Source organism: Anomalospiza imberbis, chromosome 6, assembly GCF_031753505.1.
Source record: "Anomalospiza imberbis isolate Cuckoo-Finch-1a 21T00152 chromosome 6, ASM3175350v1, whole genome shotgun sequence".
NCBI lineage: Eukaryota > Metazoa > Chordata > Aves > Passeriformes > Viduidae > Anomalospiza > Anomalospiza imberbis.
In genome coordinates this window covers 5,870,839-5,892,830 of record NC_089686.1, presented here as the reverse complement: position 1 = coordinate 5,892,830, position 21,992 = coordinate 5,870,839, and the positions used below count along the sequence as shown (strand labels likewise).

The 21,992-nt window shown below is 44.0% G+C and overlaps 2 protein-coding genes across 8 annotated transcripts in view; one reads left to right on the top strand and one right to left on the bottom strand.

Annotated features, from left to right (window-relative positions):
• SLC38A6 (solute carrier family 38 member 6) overlaps positions 1–12,641 on the bottom strand; it is a 37,737-nt gene extending 25,096 nt beyond the window's left edge. Inside the window, exons 1-5 of one of the 5 annotated variants that reach the window (XM_068192151.1) lie at positions 12,442–12,641; positions 11,797–11,918; positions 11,019–11,092; positions 6,924–6,976; positions 4,031–4,070 (exon numbers count right to left, since the gene is read on the bottom strand). In XM_068192151.1, coding sequence (XP_068048252.1) covers positions 4,031–4,070; positions 6,924–6,976; positions 11,019–11,092; positions 11,797–11,918; positions 12,442–12,600 — 448 coding nt within the window. In that variant the 5' untranslated portion in view covers positions 12,601–12,641. The remainder of the gene's footprint in view (positions 1–4,030; positions 4,071–6,923; positions 6,977–11,018; positions 11,093–11,796; positions 11,919–12,441) is intronic. The other 4 variants (XM_068192150.1, XM_068192149.1, XM_068192147.1 and 1 more) reach the window with 4 other exon arrangements.
• Positions 12,642–12,699: 58 nt separating this feature from the next.
• Positions 12,700–19,365, top strand: TRMT5 (tRNA methyltransferase 5). 3 transcript variants are annotated; one of them, XM_068192145.1, is made up of 5 exons: positions 12,700–12,836; positions 14,883–15,532; positions 15,836–15,960; positions 17,418–18,072; positions 19,069–19,365. In XM_068192145.1, exons 1-5 carry the CDS (start codon positions 12,832–12,834, stop codon positions 19,125–19,127), a joined length of 1,494 nt encoding a protein of 497 aa, XP_068048246.1. In that variant the 5' UTR covers positions 12,700–12,831; the 3' UTR covers positions 19,128–19,365. The 3 variants fall into 3 exon arrangements, with proteins under 3 accessions (XP_068048246.1, XP_068048245.1, XP_068048244.1); XM_068192144.1 differs by lacking the exon at positions 12,700–12,836 and adding an exon at positions 13,494–13,625; XM_068192143.1 differs by lacking the exon at positions 12,700–12,836 and adding an exon at positions 14,462–14,520.
• The last annotated feature ends 2,627 nt before the right edge of the window (positions 19,366–21,992 follow it).

The window sequence follows — 21,992 nt, the reverse complement described above, 5'->3', positions numbered from 1 at the left end:
AAAATTTGCAATTTAAAAATGTTCTTTAGCTTGATAAAAAGAGGGGTTTAACTTGATAAAAAGAGGGGTTTATTAGTCTCTGCACAGCATCTCTAAGCAGACACTTAGAGAAAGCACACACACATATATATACATATTTACATGGGGGGAGCTAAGTTAAATAATTCACTGTTTACCTCAGAACAACATCAGGCGGGGGATGTGGAACCCAGCAGGAGAGGCTGGAGGCTCCCGAGGCGCCGGGCTGCCGGCAGCTCTCCCGGGAAGGCAGCCCAGGCCAGCAGAGGGTGGTGCTGCTTTTTTGAAATATCTGCTTTGCACAGCGGCTACGCCTCGCCATTGATTCCGGGAAGCTTGAAAAATACGAACCACGCGATTGTAAATACTTCTTTAGGGTGTCTAACACTCACAGCAGGGTCTCTGTGTATTGTCTGTCACCTTGACTGTATTAACAGGCCATAGAATCTACTGAGCAGCATCACCCATTGGAACGAATCCTGTTGCTTCCAGTCACTGCCTGCAGCATTCAGGCATGCCGAGGATAAAAATCCCTCCAGGGACACAGAACGAGCTTTTTTCCTCATCACTGATTCTTACAAAGAAGAAAAGTGTGTACCTTTGAGGACACCTTATCTCCAGAATATGGAAACAAAAAGCAAAAAGCACCAGTTATAGAAATTACACTGAATTAAACCGTATTTATATGAGAAAGTAAGTAACTCTTTGCAAAAGTAAGCTAGTTGTCTGGAAAGTTTCATTTGAAAGAATGCAATGGCAACTTGGGGACAAGCCAAGGCAGGTTATCTGAAGAAATTGAAAAAAATATATATTGCAAAAATCCTCACAGAGACCACCCAAGCTCCATGGTGGTACTGCAGCATTAATCCCCCTGTTAATAAATTTTGAATGATTAAACTCCTGTTCTCAGCAGTCTGGACTGATGTTTGTGGGCATCACAGCCACCAGGCCCTCTGGGCCCAGCCACACCTCAGCCAGCAGTGACCTTCAGCTGATGGCAGCCCCAGCCTGGGAAGCATGCTGGAAAACTCCGCATGCTTCCTGCTAGACCTCGGTGCTGGCATTTCTTAGTGCTGGCAAGGGGCTGAGAGCTGCTCTTGCGCAATACTTTATTGTGTTTGTCTCCATTTTTCCACCAGCCTTGCTAAAAAACAGCCCTTTTCTAACTTTACTGCACATGCTTTAGGAGTCCCAAAGATTTTCTCTTGGGTACATGGCTGTGGACTGACTTCCTTTTCAGTCGTATCCACAGAAAGGACAACTCTAGAAGGAGAAATTGCTGTCCTCCTTCCTTCCCTGCTTCAGAAAGCACCTAGGAATCTCACAAAACTTCCCTGGCAGGGAGAGGGAAGGGCTGTGTGATTCCCAGCCACAGCTTTGGCCCACTGTGCCTCATCCATCACTTCCTAGAAGCACAAAACTATTAAACAATAGCAGGGAATCCATCCAACTCCAGCTGCTCCTGGGAAGGATGACATGGAGAGCCAGCAGAGCCATGGAACTCAGCATTTCCGACAGCAGCCTCCCTCTCTCCTTGTGTGCCTCCAGGTCTGCAATTCCTCTAGGGTTCTCTCCCTTCTTTGAGGGCACCTGACACCATCTGGGACCCTTCAAGATCCTCTTCTTCACAGCAGGTGAGAAATGGACATAGGGAAGATGACTCCAGAGGAACATGTGTGTGACAGGAAAGGGTTGATGAACAAACCTGAGCAGCCTGGGAAGTGCAATTTGACAGTTTCCTTTTTCACGTGCTCTTTGCACCCACACACCAAGCAGCCCTGTCAGGAACAAGGCAGTTCACATGACTGTTTACATTAAAGGGCTGCTGGATTGGGTCAAAAAACTGAGAAATGGAATGCAAAAATTGGTAGCACTGGCCATCCCATTCAACCTTTTGTTTTCCCTCATTAACAAATACCTATATTTCAAGAACAAGAACATACTCATTATAAGGAAAGCAAGGCAAATGTTGTCTAAGTTTAGTCACTCTAAACTCTACATATTCTATAAAGTCTTTTGAGTTAGGGTATTAAAATGACCCTAATTTACATTTGGATATTGAAAAGTTAACTCAGTATCCTGGTGCATCCTTAGTTAATCTTGGTACTTTAATGGATTTTGGTATTTGACTGGTATTATGTGGATTACCTAAATGCCTTCCAAGGGACAATTAAAAATCTGCAGGAAAGGTTGAATACTCATGTTAGGGATGCATGTTAAAATTCCAAACAATGTACTTGAAAACTTGAACCTTAATTTGACCAAGCAGTGCTTTCCTGCAACTGTATAAAAATGTTCGTTTTTTTTCCTTGGGTATCCTGGTAATAGAAAAACAATCAATTCTCCTATCTACACAAATCCCTGAATGTACGCAATTAGAATGTCAAATTCAAATTTGCACATTAAGCTTTCTTTTAAAAAGACACAAAGATGACAAATTGGAAAGCGTAACTATTAAAATTATTACTAAAATGCTCTCTCCACCACAAATTAACATAAATCACTTCTGCACTTAGGCTATTTTAAGAAGGGATCAGAGCAAACTTTAAAAAAAGCCCAGACTAGATGCAGATAGTGACAATAACCGTGGTAAAGTTGCTTAATCACAAGCCATCTTTCATTATCTCATGCTCTCTAATCACTTCTGAAATAAGATAGCGTGTGATGCAACGTGCCCAGGTCTGATGATGGAAGAGGTAACACAAAACAATTTTATTTTTAGCCTTCCTCTGAAATCAAAGATGTTGACAGAGTCTGGATGTCTGCCCAACAGGCACTGTGCTCCTGGTTCCTTCAGCCAGACAGAAAAACAGGAAGAGGGGAACACAGCAAACCAGCATGACAGGCAGAGCTCAGGTTTTACACTTAATCCGCATGGATCCCATTCAGGACAAACTACACTCCACACTTTTCCCATGTAAAATCTGCAGAAGGACCAGAAAGGCAAGAAAAATTCTTATCTTTCCATGAAGTTCTTTAAAGACTCAAAGCTGTGTGAGAAGTGAAGAGAACTTTTCATATCTTATTTTTTTTAGGAGCCTGTCAGCCTGCAGCACAGTGACCTTCAGAGCTGGTCCTGACATGGGAGACTTGGACTGCAGCATCCAGCATGCAATGGTTTGGGGCTCTAGAGTTACTGAGCTGAATTTTATTAAGGATGGCACAGAGGAAGTTATGAACTGTGATGAGGAAGAAATGAGAGTCGTATTTCCTTTGACAACAAAATCTTGTACATGAACCCAGAATCTCCAGAACCTGCTCTATGTATCCCTCCTCTTGTACTGTTTATTTAGAGGTCCACTCAAATGGGAAAGGAAATGAAAAGATTTGTTCACTGCTACAGAACATCCTCTAAAACCTGTATGAATATTCTACTTTCACACAAGTAATTTCTAAATACTTAGTGACTGTCAAGTGTGTGAGCAAACCTGAGTAAGAGTCCAAGGAGAAAAACAGGGAGTGTTATGCCATGTACCAAGAAGACAAAATAACTAACAGTAGAAGCGGAGAGCCCACATGATGTAAGTCAGGAAGATAAACTCCACTAAAAATAAATTACTGAGCTAAAAAAAGAAAGCTCCCATTAATGCAAAACATATGAAACATCACAGCTAAGTAAACATTCACTTGCTGCACAAATCACTAAAATTCATCAGCAGGTTCCAAAAGCAAAACCCAAAACACATGATCTGATAAAATGCAGCTACCAGATACAAATGTACAGAACAGCAGAGAGGAGATGCTGCTTCCTTGAGCTCCTTTCAATGAGCAGTGCAGCTCTAAAGGATGTGCTCCACATCCCGGGATGCAGCGACAGGCAGAGAATCCAACCCCCAGAATCCTCCCATCTATCCCACAACTACAGCCCTTCTGCTCAGCACCATCACAAAAGTCTTTCCCTTAAGTTTTCTGTCCTTTTAATCAGTTTCTTAAAAACACTTTAATTATTTTGGTGCTCGTGGAGCTTTGAAGCCTGGCACAGATTTAATATTGAGCATATGAAGTCTCTTACCTCCAATATTCTGGATAATTATTGTAGTTGCAACAAGGACCTATAAAAAAATTGATTTCTTTAGAAAGGGTAAGAAGGATAACTAAAATCACATGTCTACAGCAGGCATAAACCACATGTGTATTATTTTAAACACACCAGATGTAGCAGTGATAACAAGTCCTGAAAGGAAGGGAATCTTCTCCTTAGTGAGGAGTGTAACACATGGAAACCAGCACAATCTAAAATGAACATGGAAACAAAAATTCTTCCTGAAAATATCACATTTTTATTCTGAGACAAAGCAAGAGTAATTATACAGTGAAACCTGTTGTGCACAAGAGAAGGTTTTAAAATCACTGAAAACATAAGTGCATTCTAACTGGTATCAGGTCAATAAAAATGAAAATTATCATTTATCTCTGAAAAGACAGGCAGCAGAGATTTGTACAAGTTCAAGTGTACTTCCTTACTCTGGAATATTTTTGACTGTCAGGAATGTCATTGTTTTTTATAACTTGTAAACCAGATAGATTTTTCCTTAGCACTTTGTGATTATTCATACTGGACTGATATGGAAGCAAAAATGATCACAGGCAATTAAATAACTTGTCTGAATCAAAGCAAGTTAATTTCCAACTGAAAAAAAAACCCTACTAATGGCTATGAAGTTTTTCCAATGTTTTCTTTTGAGTTTAGCTCTAAAATACCATGATCATGAGCTTCAGTTTTCTTTCTGCCTACTGCTCTTCTTGATATAGGACATTTCCTAAATGAGTGCTGCCATTAAGTCAACTTGGAAAAAAATTAAGCTACAGTAATGAGAAGAAGTACAAATTTGGCTTTTTGAAAAAAATCATTTCAGATTTTAAATTAATTCAAAGTCAGTTCAAAACTCACCAAGGAAAAAAAAAAAGATATCTTGAAATTTGCCACAGATGGAAACAAATAGTTTACAGCTTTGGAAAGGGAGAATCAACAACCTTCCAACAGCAGAATATTTCCATTCTTAAAAACCTCAGAAAAAGGAAATCACCAGGTTGAGTAATTGCTCTCCTTCAAGAGTAGTTAACCAGTAGTTTACTCAAACTAAGCTGCCAGTTCAAGCAAGGTTCTACAGTGGCCTGGCAGTATCATCCCCAGTGTGTGAGGGAGAAGTAAGTACTGCTGCAGAGAAAAAAAGAAAAAAAAAAGTCATCTGTGCCTGAGTGACGTGAGAACTGTTCAGGGACAGATGAGAATTCAGAATGGTTGTGGTGAAGTAGAAAAGCCTAAAAATCAACAAGATCAGTTAGAAGCAAGGCATTCAGGAAGTAGACCTTAAATACAAGACCTAAAGAGTTACTGGATTCCAAAGAGAAAACACACTCAGAAGCAGCAAAGCCTGTCTTGCAGGCAAGTTTAAAGAAAAGTGTATAAATATCAAAAATGCTTCAGCAGCAAAGACAACTGTTCCAGAAAACATCAGTTCACCAGGAAAGCCTGGTGATCTTTTATTATTTTATCAAAAGAACAGCTTCCCAACACAGAAATATTCCAGTGCTCTGCATGCACACTGAAAATAAAAGGCCAGATAATTTTCAGCACGGATTACTTAAACTGCAAATAGTGAAACAGTATATTGAAAAGATTTTTTTAAAAATACACATTTTTACATTGATGTGAAGCTGTGAAATCTCCTTCACTTAAGCTTTTGAATATCAGATTAGACAAGCATCTGCCGAGAATGGTTTATGTATGTTCAGCCCTGCTTCAGGGCAAAGGCAGATTAAGTCACATTTTAGTTTCTTCTTAAGCTCTACATTTCTATGACTTTTGTCAGTAATGGCTCATGGTTAATATATACAGAACAACTCCTGTAAAAAATAACTATGCCTTATTCCTTGCTATTATCAAGATTGATTATCACTTGAGGTTGATCACTTGTTAATTTGGTCAATAAATATTGATCCTCAGACTACACTCATCTGCTTATTAATGCCAATGGAAGCCTTACAAACACCTGATAGCTCAGGTTTAATTCTCACTGACATTTAGATATAAGAAAGCAGTCTCTAGCCTGTTAAGCCAAACTAATTTTAAAAACTCAGCACTGTTTCAGTAAAACATTAAAATCACACTCATGTGTGGTAACAACCTGTTCCCAGTAAGGTGTAACTGGAACACAGAGCACAGAATTCTCAATATTAAATGTGCATATTCTCAGGCAGTATTTCCTGTGCACCCACTGTAACTGCATAACATCACTGCTAGGAAAGAGAGCTTCAGAACACACTACAAAAAAAAACCAGCTAACATCTTCATTACTCTTGTATCAGAAATGTTTAAGTTTGATGGTGGTTTTGTTTCGTTGCTTTTGTTTGTTGGTTTGGTTTTTATAATCATGAGATAAAACAAGTAAGAAACATTCATGTGAAGAGCTTACTAAACAAAAGGAAACAAGTAACACGCATTATATGTACTCTTAGGTGTTCCTATAGTGGAAATGACATGAAAAGCCATCCCTTATCTTAGATCCCTATGAAATGCTGAAACACCAACAGCAAATCCGTCACTTACCTGTCTGTTAACATTTACAACAGAGGTAGGACTGTATCAAATCTGAACCTTGAGCCAACCTGACAACAATGCCAGTGAGCAGATTGGTCCAGGCAACTGAGAGTGAACACTCTGACAGGAAAGCAGCACAAAATCTTGCATTTAAGGAGTGTAAATTTAACTGAAGTTGGGCTTCCACAGAGCAGACACACAAACTGAAACCAAGTGAAAAGCTTCAAGCTGTAAGGGATTTTCAGCATACTATGGTGTCAGTAAAACACTATTCATTTCATTTATATCTCTTTACTATGCAAAGAACATCTGCATATCAGAAGCATGAGACCAAGAAGAAAAACAGGTAAAAATGAATGCTTACCCTTCCAGTTGATCCAAATGCAAAAAGGCCAAGGTCTTCATAAGAAGTGACAGCTGTTGGTAAGAGAAAAAAAGAGCTAAAATATCTCTAACTTGAAAAGCTTGAAAGCTCTTTTCTTGGCCCTTTTATTCCCTTTTTAAATTAATAAAATTCAGGATTAAAGTAATATTTCATAATATCTTTTTACTTACAAAATAGCTTTTATATACACCAGTAATCCTGCTACAAAATACAGCTCTATGCCCAAACATTCAGAGACTCTTCAGAAACTCAATTTAATATTTGTAGTTGCAATATTTAAAATATAATACTAGTACATTAATGGCAAATTGCCTTCTCCCAAAGATTTTCTTTGTGGGTGAAGAATTATGAAATTAGCATTAGCAATGAGATAAAAGATATTTCTGTATTTTGTTTCTTTAAAAAGCAGGTTTTTTTTTAATTAGGATGACAACAGAGGATACATTTTCATCTTTCTACAAATATAATTATCATCTTTCCAGCTTTTAAGAACTAGGCCCTATATATTTTCAAGAGAGCAGAAGGTAAACACCTTCTTTGGTTGAAATCTATTATTTAAAAAACCCAAAAGAAAACCCAAAGCAAAACAAAATCCTGCCCTTACCTGCACCCAACTTACATAATTACATGAAAACAGCCTGTGGTTTCCTGTATAATTTTGCTGGGTTTTAGCTGAAGCTCACTTCTATTATTGCTGGTAACTCAAAACAATCCCTTCTCAGAGAGAAGGAAGTCATATTAAAGCCTTTCATTGTTGCTCTGTATTTTGTTATTAGAAACTCAAGCAGTAGCAAAAAGATGAAAGTTGTCTGAGAAACACCACTTATTTCTTGGGATATAATACAACAGCTGTGAATGCCTCAGAGGGTAAAATTCATCTCAAACCCACATCACTGTGTTGTCAGGACACTTGGTTTCTCTTCCTTGGTTCTGTTTGGTACAACACTGCTCCTGTCACATCTTAATTGAGGGCCCAGCTGTGCAAGCTGAGCTTTTCACACCTGAGTGAAGCCCCATCCTCTGAAGTAAATGACACAAGGCATGGGAGACACAGGCACCTCACAGAGATCAGATGACAGCACTCGAGCCTCAGACTTGCCCGAGCTTAGGTGGTTTTATTTCACTGAAGTTCTGTACACAATTAGATCAGTGCCCCAGAGGGGAAAAGAACTAAACAAAAACAAACAGAAACCAAACCCAACAAAACTTCATACATTTTCTCATATGTTTTTCTCAAGGGCTCTACTACAGTCACCAGCACACTATGACAATATAAATGAAATTTAAAAATTAAATTAGTCAGAGTCAGTGCTCAGCATAAACCTGGAACTATCTCTAACAAATGTAATTAAACAAAAAATATGTCTTACTAGATTCTACCCTGTGTTTTTCCTAATTTCCATTTATAAAGTAGCTGATCACAAGGGGGAAAAAAAGCATTTTAGGTAACCAACTTCATTGCCACTGAAAAAAAAAAAATCAGTAAAATAGTAAACATATTTAGGAGCAAGCTGTTTTTACCACATGGTAATAAATATACAGCACACATGTATGAGGAGTGATGAGCAAAGAGAACAAAATTTTCCACACAATTCCAAAAGAGCAATATGAAACCTTAGAGTATTTTCTGTAGTAACTGTTTCTGTAATCGGTTTAGTCCTGTGAACACTGGGAAGTCCTATTACTTGATCACATTATTTTTGTAATTTCAAGAATATATGAAACAAAGTATTTGCAATTTATATAGAGATAAGTAAGTTGTGCCTGATTAACTTATTTTTTATCATGTTATTAACATTCCATGGAAATTATCCCCTTTAAATGTGAAGAGGCAAGTATAGTACCAGCAATATTTGTGACTAACCTCTAAAATGAAAGGGAAAAAAAAGCCACAAAACTTCAAAGTGCATCCCACTTAAATTCCCAACTCCTCTGCTTTACAGAGCAAGCTTAGCCTTTATCAGCCCAAAACAACACAGGTCATTCTGAATTAACACCAGGACAAACACTGACTAAACCAATCTCAACTCAACACTTGACACTTGGGAATATTTTTTTTGCTAAGCCTTTTGGTCTACACAAATCACTTGATTTTGTCAAAGTCCAGACCAACATAAATGAGTAACTGAAGACACTTCTTTACTTTTGAACTGCAAATAAAATGCCTGGGCTTAATAAATCCTGGCCTCTGTTAAAATGGAATTAGTATTAGTGCTTTGTTTTCAGAAGGTGTTTTATAGGTCACCTCTTTCCTAAATAATAGTTTATAAAACACTTTCATCAGTTTCTTTTCACCACCCTTTAAATTTTTCTAGCTTGTTTTTAATATGAAAATACTAAAATTCCCTTCCAATTTTCTCCCATGGATTAAGTTTAATACTCTAACACTGTTTACAAATTAATATAGATTTTTAAACAAAATTTTTAATTAAGTACTTTGGAATCAAACACATACAGAGATTTTACTTTGTCAAGGTACAAAGGTTGTATTTCCTACTTTTAAAGACAGTGTTCCGAGGAAAAACTTGGAATGCTATCTAACATTTAATTACTTCGATAGTTGACAGGAATTACAGGAAATATAATCTCAAATCTTATTTTAAAAATCAAAACACAAAAGTTCATAAATCCAGCAAACTTATCCAGACATAGTTCTGGTGCAAGTCCTACCTGCCAGCATTAGGTGATAGCTAATTATTACTTTCAGACTAGAGAAATTCTTCATCCTGACACTTCAGCTGTATGCATTTCAAAAATGCTTTCCTGAGGTGGATTACTGCCTTTGGACAAGAACTGAGGAGTTAAACCCTTCTTGCATATCAGGCCTCTGAGTTCAGAACATCCAAACTCTTCTTACTTCAATGAACTAAAATTCTTAGTTCTCCCCCTGATCATAATTCTTTTGCAATAATATCTTTAATTATTTTTTTACTAGATGACAGCTTAATGGCACTTAATGCCCATAAAATACAGAACTTTTCAGCCTGAAGTAAGCGGTTAAAAAGGCCATTAAAATTACCTGAAGTCTCCCCTTTTTTTCTTTTTTTTCTCATGTACCTCTCTAGCTTTGTGTTTCAGGTCCTGATTCCTTTCTAATAAGCAGCACTTCAAAAGGAGAAAAAAATTACCAAATACTTAATCCCAAATCATCAAGCAGCCAATAATACCAACCATAAAAGTAAGCCTACCTCTGATGGGTGTTTTTTAAGAATGTATGAAGAAGATCACTCAACAGGTGGGGACAGGAGCAGCAGATCTAAGAAGAATCAGGAAGCAATCATCTGAGAGACCAAAGGCAGCTAAAGAAAACAAAGCCAAGGAGGAAAGAAGCAGAAGCTTTCTCCCACCACCTTCAAAAAGAGAGGAAAACAGATGAGAGGGAAACAATAAGCAGGGAGACTGCCTGCTGTAACGTGATCTTTGTGTACGAGAAGTCAAGGAAGGACTCAGTTGCTTCAGTAACAATTAAAAGATACAAGAATTAAAACATGAGCAGATTTGACTGCAGGTATTAGAATGCACTGTTTGAAGTGTCTCAAAGCAGTGCAGTTTCCAAGGGCTGACACATGACTTCTCATTCAGCATTAAAAAATGCTCTATAAGCTGCATTTAGAAAGCACCATGAGAATAATGATAATCCAATATGACTGAAAAACCTGAAAGGTATCCATTTCAAACCATGGACAAAAACATATGTATTACTCCTAGGAGAATGAAAGGCTGCTATTTTATTGCTCTTAAGCATTCACTGAAAACAAAAGCACACAATGAAGTGGTGAAGTTCAGCCAGCACCAAAATAATTTTGCTGCAGAAATACAGGATCTCTCTGGAAAGATAAGAGAGGCATTTGGAAAAAAAAATGAGAAACCAGTGAGTTTGAGACTGGCTTTGCATAAAAAGGCTCAAAATGCTGTTTTTAAATTGCAGATATTAATTGTTAAAAGCATTAAATATTTCAAAGTCAGTCAATCAGACACCACTGTTATGTACAATCTTTATACTGGGTCATGTCTCTGTGATAAAACTGAGGAAGTATTTCAGAGCTCACTGTTAGATAAATCCTTTTCACTTACCAGTCTGAGTGCACATACTGAGCAGAAGAAACACAGAGTAAGAAGCAAGGCTGGCAACAATCAGCAGCAAGATACTAGAAACCACAAAATATTCACAATTAAGAACTTTTACAGTACATTGCACTTTCAAGCTTTAAGAATGCTTCTCTTGCAAGAACCAAGCTACAAGATTTCCTCATTTTATGGCTTTTATCTGCTGACTATGGTTCACGTGGTCTCTGATCTTCCCAATACTTGCCAAGTTGCCCTGATGTGTGGATTACAGAATGGCCATAACCATGGGAGTTTGTGTGTGCACACATACACAAACACACATCCCCCAGAGAAGAGAAACCAATGCCTAGGAAATGGTCAAAGCGACAATCCCAGTGACTTAGGCCCCATTACCCACAGGTTAGCATTTGCAACAAGCAAAAGTGCAAACAAAAGCACAAGTTGATTCACAGTTTTCAGCTACATATCCATCCTATTCCACAAGGCCCATTCCTGGAGCTAAAGGAGATCAGAGTTTTGAAAGGAAAATATCAATCCATCAGGAGTAATGGCCAAGAAATTGCCACCCTGTGGCAATTTAATGCAACGTCTGGGTAGGATTTATGTTAGGCCAGATCTGAATGACTAAATCAAAAAGGGGAAGATCCTAATCAACAACTCTGAAAGGCACAATATATTTATTTCTTCCTCAGATTTGCACATGAGTCTCAGTAATCAAGTTTTGTTCAATTTAAACCTACAAGGGGAGTTTAAAAATGAGTATATGTAAAACCTGAAAACTTACCTAAACCCCATGATCCCTGTGTTGGCCATGGCATAGGATAAGCCAAGTATCCCACTGCCCATGATTGCATTCATTAAGTTAAACACTGAGAAAGCAAAGGAAGAACCACGACTTGAAGAACTCTGTGAAAAGGACAGAAAAAAAAAAAAAAAAAAGCACAATTAGTGAAAGAGGTCTTTTGATCTTTCCTAAAATGAAATTCGAGGGGGCAACAACAGTCAACTTCTCCTTCTTTAATCTAAAATCTCACTTCTCATTCTAAAACGACGCAAATCACGATGCCGCCCCGTAAGCATCTCAAGACGCCCACAGCCTTCGAGCACAGCGAACGCAGAGCGCAGGACGAGCCGAGCAAGATTCGAGCAGGGCTCGGAGCAGGCTCTCCCTGCGAGCTCCGCCAGGGGCCAGGGCCCACGGCAGCACTCCCAAGCGCTCAGCAAGCGCGGAATGGAAGGGATCAGGAGCAGCGATGGGACCAGAGGCTCATCCCCCCGGCTCCAGGCGATTATCCCCTCCCCGGTGCTGTCAGCCCGAGGCCGCCCCGCACGGCCCCGTCCCGCCCGGCCTTTGAACCCGCGCTCCCCGAGCTTCTCCTCAGCACCCAGTGCAGCCCCCTCAGGGCGCTCCCTCCCCGCCGCCCCTCACACGCACGCTGCCCGGCGGCGGCGGCAGCAGCGGGGCGGTCTCCCGGTCCTCCTCCTCCTCCTCCTCCTCCCACCGCTCGCGGGCGGAGAGGTACCAGCCGCGGGCGGGCAGGGGCAGGGGCCGGACCCGCCCGGACCCCCGAGGCGGCGCCGCCGCCATCGCCCCCCGCGCCCGCCGAGCGCCGCTGAGGGGAGCGCCGGGGGCGGGGCAAGGCGGGGGCGTGGTCATTGGTGGGCGTGGCCACACACGAGGGGCGGGGCCCTTCCACCCCGCGCCCGCCCCGCTGAGGGGCCATAGAGGGGCCGGGGATTGTGGGCGTGGTCACCGCCCCGGCCCCGCCCAGCCCGGCGCAGCGGCGATGACGCGCGCGCGCGGCGCGCGGGGCCCGGCATGAGGTGAGGGGGGCGGGGGGGGAATTCCCTGAGGGGAGAACGGGATCATCGGGGATCGTGGTGCTGAGGGGAGAACGGGATCATCGGGGATCGTGGTGCTCAGGGGAGAACGGGATCATCGGGGATCGTGGTGCTCAGGGGAGAACGGGATCATCGGGGATCGTGGTGCTGAGGGGAGAACGGGCTCATCGGGGATCGTGGTGCTGAGGGGAGAACGGGATCATCGGGGATCGTGGTGCTGAGGGGAGAACGGGATCATCGGGGATCGTGGTGCTGAGGGGAGAACGGGATCATCGGGGATCGTGGTGCTGAGGGGAGAGAACGGGATCATCGGGGATCGTGGTGCTGAGGGGAGAACGGGATCATCGGGGATCGTGGTGCTGAGGGGAGAACGGGATCATCGGGGATCGTGGTGCTCAGGGGAGAGCGGGATCATCGGGGATCGTGGTGCTGAGGGGAGAGAACGGGATCATCGGGGATCGTGGTGCTGAGGGGAGAACGGGATCATCGGGGATCGTGGTGCTGAGGGGAGAACGGGATCATCGGGGATCGTGGTGCTCAGGGGAGAGCGGGATCATCGGGGATCGTGGTGCTGAGGGGAAGGATGGTGGCTCTCCATAGGCGCCTTGGGAAGGTGGCGGCAGTGGCCTCCAGCCAGATCCAGCGTTGCGGGTGGCTTTATCTTGTGGGTTTAATCCAGTACCAAGAAGCGACAGGATGAGAGGACATGGCCCCAAGCTGCGCCAGGGAAGGCTTAGTTTGGACATTAGAAAGAATTTCGTCACAGAAAGGGTGATCAGACATTGGAACGATGTCCGCCGAAGTGGTGGAGTCACTGTCCTGGAGGCGTTTAAGGAAGGATGGGGCGAGGCACCCCGTGCCGTGGTGGTGGTGGGTGTTCGGTCACAGTTCGACTCGATGATCCCTAAAGTCTTTTCCAGCCGATTCGAGTCTCTGAGAACCACACCACCCGCTTCCACCCCAGGAAAAGCACGGGGATGCTCAGGCCTCTGGATGAGGATTTCTCCTGTGCAGGAATGCAGTGTGTCTTTCGGAAGGAGGTGTGCTCTGCCAAAGCCCTGGCTTAGGGCAGTGGGCGGCCTGGGAGGAGTACGGAGTCTGGTGAGGAGCTGGGGTTTGGGCGGAACAGAGGATGGGAGCAGGAGCAGCTTTGGCAGGGTTTGGGCACAGCAGGTTTCTGAAGGACACGGCACACAGCCTGTTGTTACCCTGGAGAGGGACAGGGCTGAGGGAGGCAAGAGAACCAGTTTGCTGGCAGAGCCTCTCCCTCAAAACAAGCTTTTAAAAAAGTCAGGAGAAATGCCAGCCTCCAGCGCCACCTAAACCACTGGTTCCTGCCTTGAAGCCGCCAGTGCCAAGGCAGAAAACTGGGCCCTTTTGGTCTGTCTCTGGTGGAGGAAACCATTTAGAGAAGTGTAAAGCCACTTTGCAAGTTTCCATCCCGTGGATGGACCAGGGCTCAGTGGCAGGAGCAGACATTACTGGTGCTCCTCTGGACCTTTTGGGGGACATTGCATTTAATTAATGATCTTTCTGGCATGCACCTGACGGAGCAAAGATCTTACAGAGCATGGAACCTCTTACACTGGGGCATGGGAGGCAGAAATCACCAAAGAATGATCATGACCTCCATTGCTAATATCTGTTTTCTAGCAACCACTGCTTGGTAATGAATTTTACCAGACACAAGAGGGATCCAACAGGAGTAGGATCAAGACAGTAGAAATCTTTCCATTTGGCTTACTGAGATTAATATTGCATTTATTAGAACAAAGAGAGGTCATTGTTTTTTGGCAGGAGGGGATTATCTCGCCGCTTGAAGTCAGTTAACGTTCGAGTCTAAAAGTACATTTGCAAAACAACAAATTTGCAGCATATATTTCATAATAAAGAGCTTTACTGAACTGTTATGGATTGTTTGGTACAGATGGAAATTTTGGTTTAAGAGAACAGCAAATCCATGTGATTTGCAGCCTTTTAAATGGAATGATTACATAATGTCTATAAAATGAATAATTTCTCTTCTAGGACTTTGTGGAGATTGGGATACTGTGCCAAACTACTGAAAACTAATCATTTTAGGACAGCTGCATCAAATACATCATTTCCAGCAGTTTGGATGCTATTGGCACAACATTCTGGCAGAATACCTGGGCTCTTTGTAGTAGTTAAAAAAAATACTTTCTTCACAATGCCCGAAACCGTGGAGGATAAACCTAATCCAGAACTGTATTTGCCACATCCTGGAGTGCGTGGGATGACACTGCTCAACAGAGAGGCTTTCAAAAGGACAGTGGTTGTTCCAGCTCTTAAAGTCAAGAAAGAAATTGTGCATAGTGTGCTGAAGTCCCTAAAACAATCAGTACTGCAGCGCCCCGGCCTCAAGCGGGTGGTGGAGGATCCAGAGGATGAGGACAGTAGATTTGTTATCCTGGATCCTCATAAAGTACCGGAATTCTCATTAGGAGAGTCAGAGCAGCAGGCCCTGAAACAGCTCAATGTCCATCCTGAGGTGTCCAAGTACCACCTGGAGCTGAGCTATGAGAATTTCAAGTCGGAGGAGATCCTGCGAGCCGTCCTTCCCGAAGGTCAGGAGGTCACCTCTGGTTTCAGCCGTGTTGGCCACATTGCTCATTTGAACCTCAGGGATCACCAGCTGCCCTACAGACACTTGATTGGTAGGTGAAACAGCTCCTCTCAGGAAGGTGTTTGTGTCATTTGTACATTGTTCAAAAGTTGCTGTACTGAGGGGCACAGCTCTCCTCTCACAGCGTGGTGTTCTCACTGCACTGAGCCCTGGGCCAGGGTGAAGTGTGTGCCTTGGAAAGGGCACAGCTGCAGCCCTGAGTCATTAGAGGGAGGTTCCAACACACACTTACTTGTGTTAATTTACCTGTAAACAGCAGGTTTGTTGTTTCTGTTGTAAAACATTAAAAGGTCCTGGTCCCTTAACTATAACTATCTCCCACCCTCTCTTTCAGGCCAGGTTATAATGGACAAGAATCCGGGAGTCACCTGTGTAGTGAATAAAACCAATATTATCGACAGCACATACAGGAATTTTGAAATGGAAGTGCTTGCTGGAGAGAACAACCTGGTCACCAAGGTACAGGCCTTTTCCCCCTGGTATTTTAAATTTAATGTGCTAAAACCCAAAGGAACCTTCTGGAGAGATGTGATGCAGGGATGCTGCTGAGGCCGTTCCTTTGCACAGTGCCTTTCCTGACACCTGAGCCTAAGGGTTGGCTGTTACTTCTGCATGCCTTTGTCCTGGTCTGCCAAGGGCAAACTCAGCCACAGGGATCGGGAAGGCATGTATTCTTCCAAGTTCACAGCCTAGATATAATGATGTGGATTTGATGTAAGAAAATCCAGTTTCCTAATTTCACCAAGCCTTGTACAGTGGCTGGTACAGAAATTTCTATCTCACCGACTTTGCAACTTAGGCAACATTTTGCCTTTGCCTTTTTCCTCTCCTGTCAGCAGCAAGACAAACCTCCTGTCTCCTCTGCTCTGACATTTATCAGGTGTAATCACTGTGTAACTGCCAAGTGTTCTTCACATAGGGTTTCTTGTCAGTAAATGGAAACTTGGCCACTGCGTCCACAAAAATATTTTCCCTTATCTGTTAGCAGCTTTATACTTTCAAAGGAGCAAACATGAGATTACCAAATAAAAAGCTGAATAGCTGGGTGGAACACCCTGTTCATGCAGAGAGAAGGCCGTTGGATTGTCAAGGCAGCAGTGACAATTGAGTATTATGCAGATGGTGTCGCCACACACCTGGCACACCATGGAGCTGCATCCAGGAGTGCAGAGACACTTCAGGGTGTTTCTTGCTGGCAAAACAAACGATGTCGTGATCTGGATCCCAAGTTACTGTATTTTGGAATCAGACAATTCCACATGCTGGTGCAAAGAGAGTATTATCTTCCATCCCATTCTCATCTGAATAAATACTGTTCCTTTTCAGGTCTGTTCTTGAGATAGTGGTCATCCCAAAGCTTGGGTTTGGATCAGCTTCCAGACTGTCACCTTGGGAGATGAAATACAGTATTTTTCAAGCTGCAGAACTGGCTCCCAGTGGCTTTGAATTTGGCTGATGGTTCCTGTTCTTGGGCCTATCATTCTCAGACACTTATTTACTGTGTGCACTTCACAAAGGAGGGCTTGAGGCATCTTTCCAAGGTCTGCTTTCAATAAAGGAGTTGTCAGCCAGCCACAAAGCTCTTGAAAACCCTCAGATTTTTTTAGGGTCATTTTAAGTTGCTGCTTTATTTCCACCTGGTGATTGAGACCTGCATAAAGCCAGCCATTGGGATTGACACTGGGGACATGGCTGTTTCTGATGAGTTGATCTGTTAAAGATTTAAGATCTGTTTATTTGATTGCTTAGCCGATCTGTTTATTTAAGATTCACGTATACTACCAGTGGGACAATGCTGATGTACATGTTACCTTTTGATAAGGCACCTTGTTTTTTAATTTTCATAATTAATGATAATGCTTAAATTTGCCTGGCATTTGAACACAGAGGCTTAAGCAAATGTTTTGGACTTGCAGGTCAAAGAAAATAACATTGCCTATGAACTGGACTTTTCCAAAGTGTACTGGAACCCGCGCCTGTCCACCGAGCACTCCCGTATAGTGGAGCTGCTGAGGGCCGGCGATGTTCTCTTCGACGTCTTCGCTGGCATCGGGCCTTTCGCCATCCCAGCGGCCAAGAGAAAGTGCCGAGTGTTTGCCAACGACCTCAACCCCGAGTCCTACACCTGGCTCCTGCACAACTGCAAGCTCAACAAAGTGGACACCAGGGTGAAGGCGTTCAACATGGATGGCAGGGACTTCCTGCGGGGGCCGGTGAGGGAGGAGCTCAGCAAAGAGCTCCCGCTCCTGAGGGAAGGACAGAAAACCGCCTTCCACATAGTGATGAATTTGCCAGCTCTGGCTGTGGAGTTTCTGGATGTTTTCAGGCATCTCTTGGTCGGGGAGCCCTGCGGCCCTGCTGGCCTTCCCACTGTGCACTGCTATGGGTTCTCCAAACACAGCAACCCAGCCAGAGACATTCAGGAGCGAGCGGAAGCTACGCTGGGAACCTCCTTGGCTGGACGCTGTTCCACTTTCCCGGTCAGGAACGTGGCGCCCAACAAGGAGATGCTGTGCCTCAGTTTCCAGATCCCAGCAGACGTGCTCTACAAGAGGCCCTGCCCTGATGAAGGTAAGGAGCGAACCTCCCATGTGGCATTGGGATTTCAGGCTACACCTTGTGCTGCCTCAGGCTGGTCCCACCTGGTCAGCCCCGTGGGCCACTCCAGGCATGTGACCGCGGTGTGCATGTGGCACTGAGCGCGGAGGTGGCCGGCAGGACCGAGCGCCTGCACGTGTGCAGCAGCTGCAGGGCTTCCTTGCTTTGCTAACAGCAGCCTGCTCCTCTGATCCCAGCATGAGCCTCCCCAGAAATAGGGTGGACTGGACAGGATCACCCCACAGGCCATAAACCAGACCTTTATGCCTCAGGTTGAGGCTGAGGGAGGATGGGGACTCAGTGATCCCTGTGGGCCCTCCCAGTGCAGGATATTCAGCGGCTCTGTGATCTAATGCCAAGCACACGTCTCTGCGCTTTTGCCCAGTGCACTTCCAAGGGACTGGTCCCAGCTCTGACCTTCTCCTTATGCTCACACAGACTCGGTGAGGTCTGGAGTCAGCACATCAGCAGAATCAGGTTCTGTACCTGATTGAGTTTAACTGAGACACAGATACCCTTAGTGATCTTCAGTGCTGAACTTGGTTGTTTGTGGGGTTTTCTTTTTTTGTTTATAATTGTTCATTGAAGAAACTGGTTGGTTTCAGTGACCTTGGGCCTTGCACTACGCGACAAAGGGAGCAGAGGGAGGCTCTCATCTGCAGTTACATGAACTGGAGGAAAGGAGGGTTTTTTTAAGCTTTAATACCATGAAACTTATTTTTATGCTGTTGTTGGGTAGCTCTGAAATGTAGGTCAAAATGTAGCTCCATGCAGGTTTTTGGAGAGTCTTTTTTGGCACTCAGTAAAGACCCCCCATTATTGCCCTAAGAGTTTTCATTTGTGACTGTTAATCCTAATTTTAACTCTCATCTCTTCCTGTTAAATCCCTTAACAGAGCTCCCTTTTCCAGAGCTTCTGGTAGGTCAGTCTGTTTACTGTACATTAAATAATTTTTCTAACCTTTTCCAGCAAAACCAGCCTCGAAGCGTCTGTGTACCAGCCAAGATTCTTCGGAAGAGAAGAGCTAAGAAACTAAGGTTGTCACCCAGACTATGGTGACAACCTTAGTTTGTGTAAAGGATACTTGGGGTGTCTCTGTTTTACCCCTTGAGTAGTAAGGAGCAGACCTGTGTTCCTGTCAAGTTGCAGCTTTCTTTTGGGAGCCTTGCTTCCTGCAGTCACCTTTTCTTCTCATTGTGGGATCGATTTAAATTGCTACTACAAAAAATTACAATGCGATTCTCTTATAATAAATTTGTTTTGGTACTTCCCTGCTCTCTCTTGTTTCATGCCCTGGGCTAACTCAGTGGCAGGCCCTGGGGTAGTTTTCTGCTGTAGCATTTTGGTGATGTGCAAGTTGTGGGGAGAACAGACTTTTATGTCTTGTCAGGTCTAGGAAGGTGACTGATACAACCCCTGCCCTGGATTCTCCCCAGCAGATGTTCTGGTTTCAGAATATTGGATTATGGTTAGCAGATGTACTAACAGCTCTTGTGTAAGCAAGGTAACCTTTCAAAAGCTTAACCTGAGATACCAAAAGGGCCTGACAGCTCAACATCCTGAGGTTTTGGGTAAAAAATTCTTTTTAACACCAAGATTTAGTTAGGGATTAGTTGACTCCTAACTTTGTGTTTGCTCACGGTTAGAGCCAGAAAGACTTTAATGTCTTTTGCACATTTGCAGATGGAGTTCATGCTTGCGCTGCAGTTCCAGGCTGAAACCAGCACCTGAAAAACAGTTCTGTCCTCCTGAAACCGTGTCCTCCTGTGGCTTTTGTGCCTCTGCCCTCTCCAGCTCTCCCCACCTCTGCCTGCACCCCTGCTGCAGTCCCTGGATGATCTTTCTGGCTGGCTGCTTGTATTCTGCAGGGATTTGAAAAGCCTCTGCCTTTGATTTCCTTTTCTTACCCATCCAAACTATTGTTGGGCAATGTCAACCACAAATAGTTTATTTGGCCAGAGAACTCGGCTCGCCCTCTCAGTTTCAGATATTTTCCCTCAGCCCAAGCTCTGAGCTCACGCCCAGTAACCAGATGTCTGTCACCCTCCTGGCCCTGCTGCTGTGGCTCCAGCCCTGAGTCTGCAGCCCACTGCATTTTTGGTTCTCACCCAAACACCACCAAGGGCCACGGATTTGTTTTGCTGGTGGCTCCGCGTGACGGCCTTTCCTTCCCTTGGCCGTGCAGCCGGTGTTTGGAGCGAGCCCTCGCAGCCGGGTTCCTGCAGGATCTCATTTGCCAGTCCCCAGGGAGGCTGTCCTGGCTCACCCGGGTATTCTGATTCCTCCCTGGCCTGCACTGAGCCCGAGCACTCCCTGCAGCGCCAGCCTGCGAGTGCTCTCCTCCCAGGCACGGCTGTGCTGGGATTCTGCCCCGGCCCCGCTGCTGCTCCGCTGCCTGTCCCGTTTCCTGACACCTCTGCTGCTCTCCAGCTGCTGCCCCCCCTTTCCATAAACATCTGAAGGCAGCTCCTGTTCTCTGGGGCCCCCCACAAACACTGCTGGAGTGAAGGCCCTCTGCCACAATGGAATGGTGCGGCCACCCTGGGATCCCTGCCTGACACAGACTGTGGGTCCCTGTGACTTCATCTTGCTTCACAGCCCCAGTTTAGGGCTTGGCACCACTGCACCAAGCCAAACCAGGCTTTGCTCACCGTTTCTGGGCAAGCCTGTAAAATATGTAACTCTGATTTTCACTACAGTGTCCCAGGGCAGGGAAGGATTTGAAGTGGTGACAGTTTTTTATCCCTGAAGGACTGAATGCCAGTGTCATTCCAGCAGCATAACTTCAGTTTAGATACCAGTCCAGCAGGTACATCACTGTGCTCATAACCAGGGGTCTTCCAGCTTTCTGTGCAGTTGCCAGTTCTGTGTAAAGAAACGGCATAATAAATAATAGCCAAGCTACACACAAGTTAATGAGTGTATTGAAATTATAAATATTAATATGCATATGCAGTTCTGCATTCATTAGGGCATGACCTGGAGCTGTACAAAGTGAGCATAAAGAGATCATTGGTGAGGTGCATCTTTGCCAGTCTGGGTGAGCAGAGGGGAGGGCAGGAGAGGAGGGAAGGATCTGATCTCCTTACCTCTGCCTCCTGTAACATTCCTTGTCAGCAGCTCTTCTGGGCACAACCAAGGGGATTTCAAAGGGCAATGGAAGTTTTGCCATCTCCTCCCATTTTCTCTAATAAGAAAACACCAAGTCTGGAATAGATCTCATTCATCTCTTTATTACAGTACAGAAAATATACATCCATCGAGTGCACTCCTCAGAGCAGGATTCAACAGCTATGAGCAGGTGGCCTATTAAACATGGCCCAAGGTGGCTGTCCTGAGCAGCTTCCCACCTCCTGCAGTTGGTCAAGGCTCCATTCCAAGGAGCAGGTAAGGAATACAAAAGGGATCACATCGGGTGGTAGGGATCATCCCCAAAGCCAAAGGGATGTTCCCACCTAAAGAAACTCCTGAGTTTATGACAGAATGACAGAAAAGTTGCAAATGGAGATAAACGGGGAAAAAGCAAATATACAAAAGCAAAACAAACAAACAAACCCCAAAAGGGAACCCCACAATTTTGACTATGACAGTGACTTTGCCTCATATGGAGGTTTCTTAGATGGCTTCTAGAGCACCTCAGCTGAAAGACCTTGAGCTAAAGGGTTTTTTCCAAGCAAAGGTAAGAACCAAGTGACACACAGAGGAAGGATCCCACACAAGAGCTGTGTCAGCATATTTCCAGAGTTTCTTGTCTCTCAGCTGGCAGGAGGAAAAACCCACTTGTCTAAACTGGGAAAACTAGTTTTATGGGAAGAAAATGCAGGCTTGAATAGTGACACTAAATGTTATAATCAAAATGGCATTTAAATGCTTGTGCAAATAAAACCCTGCAA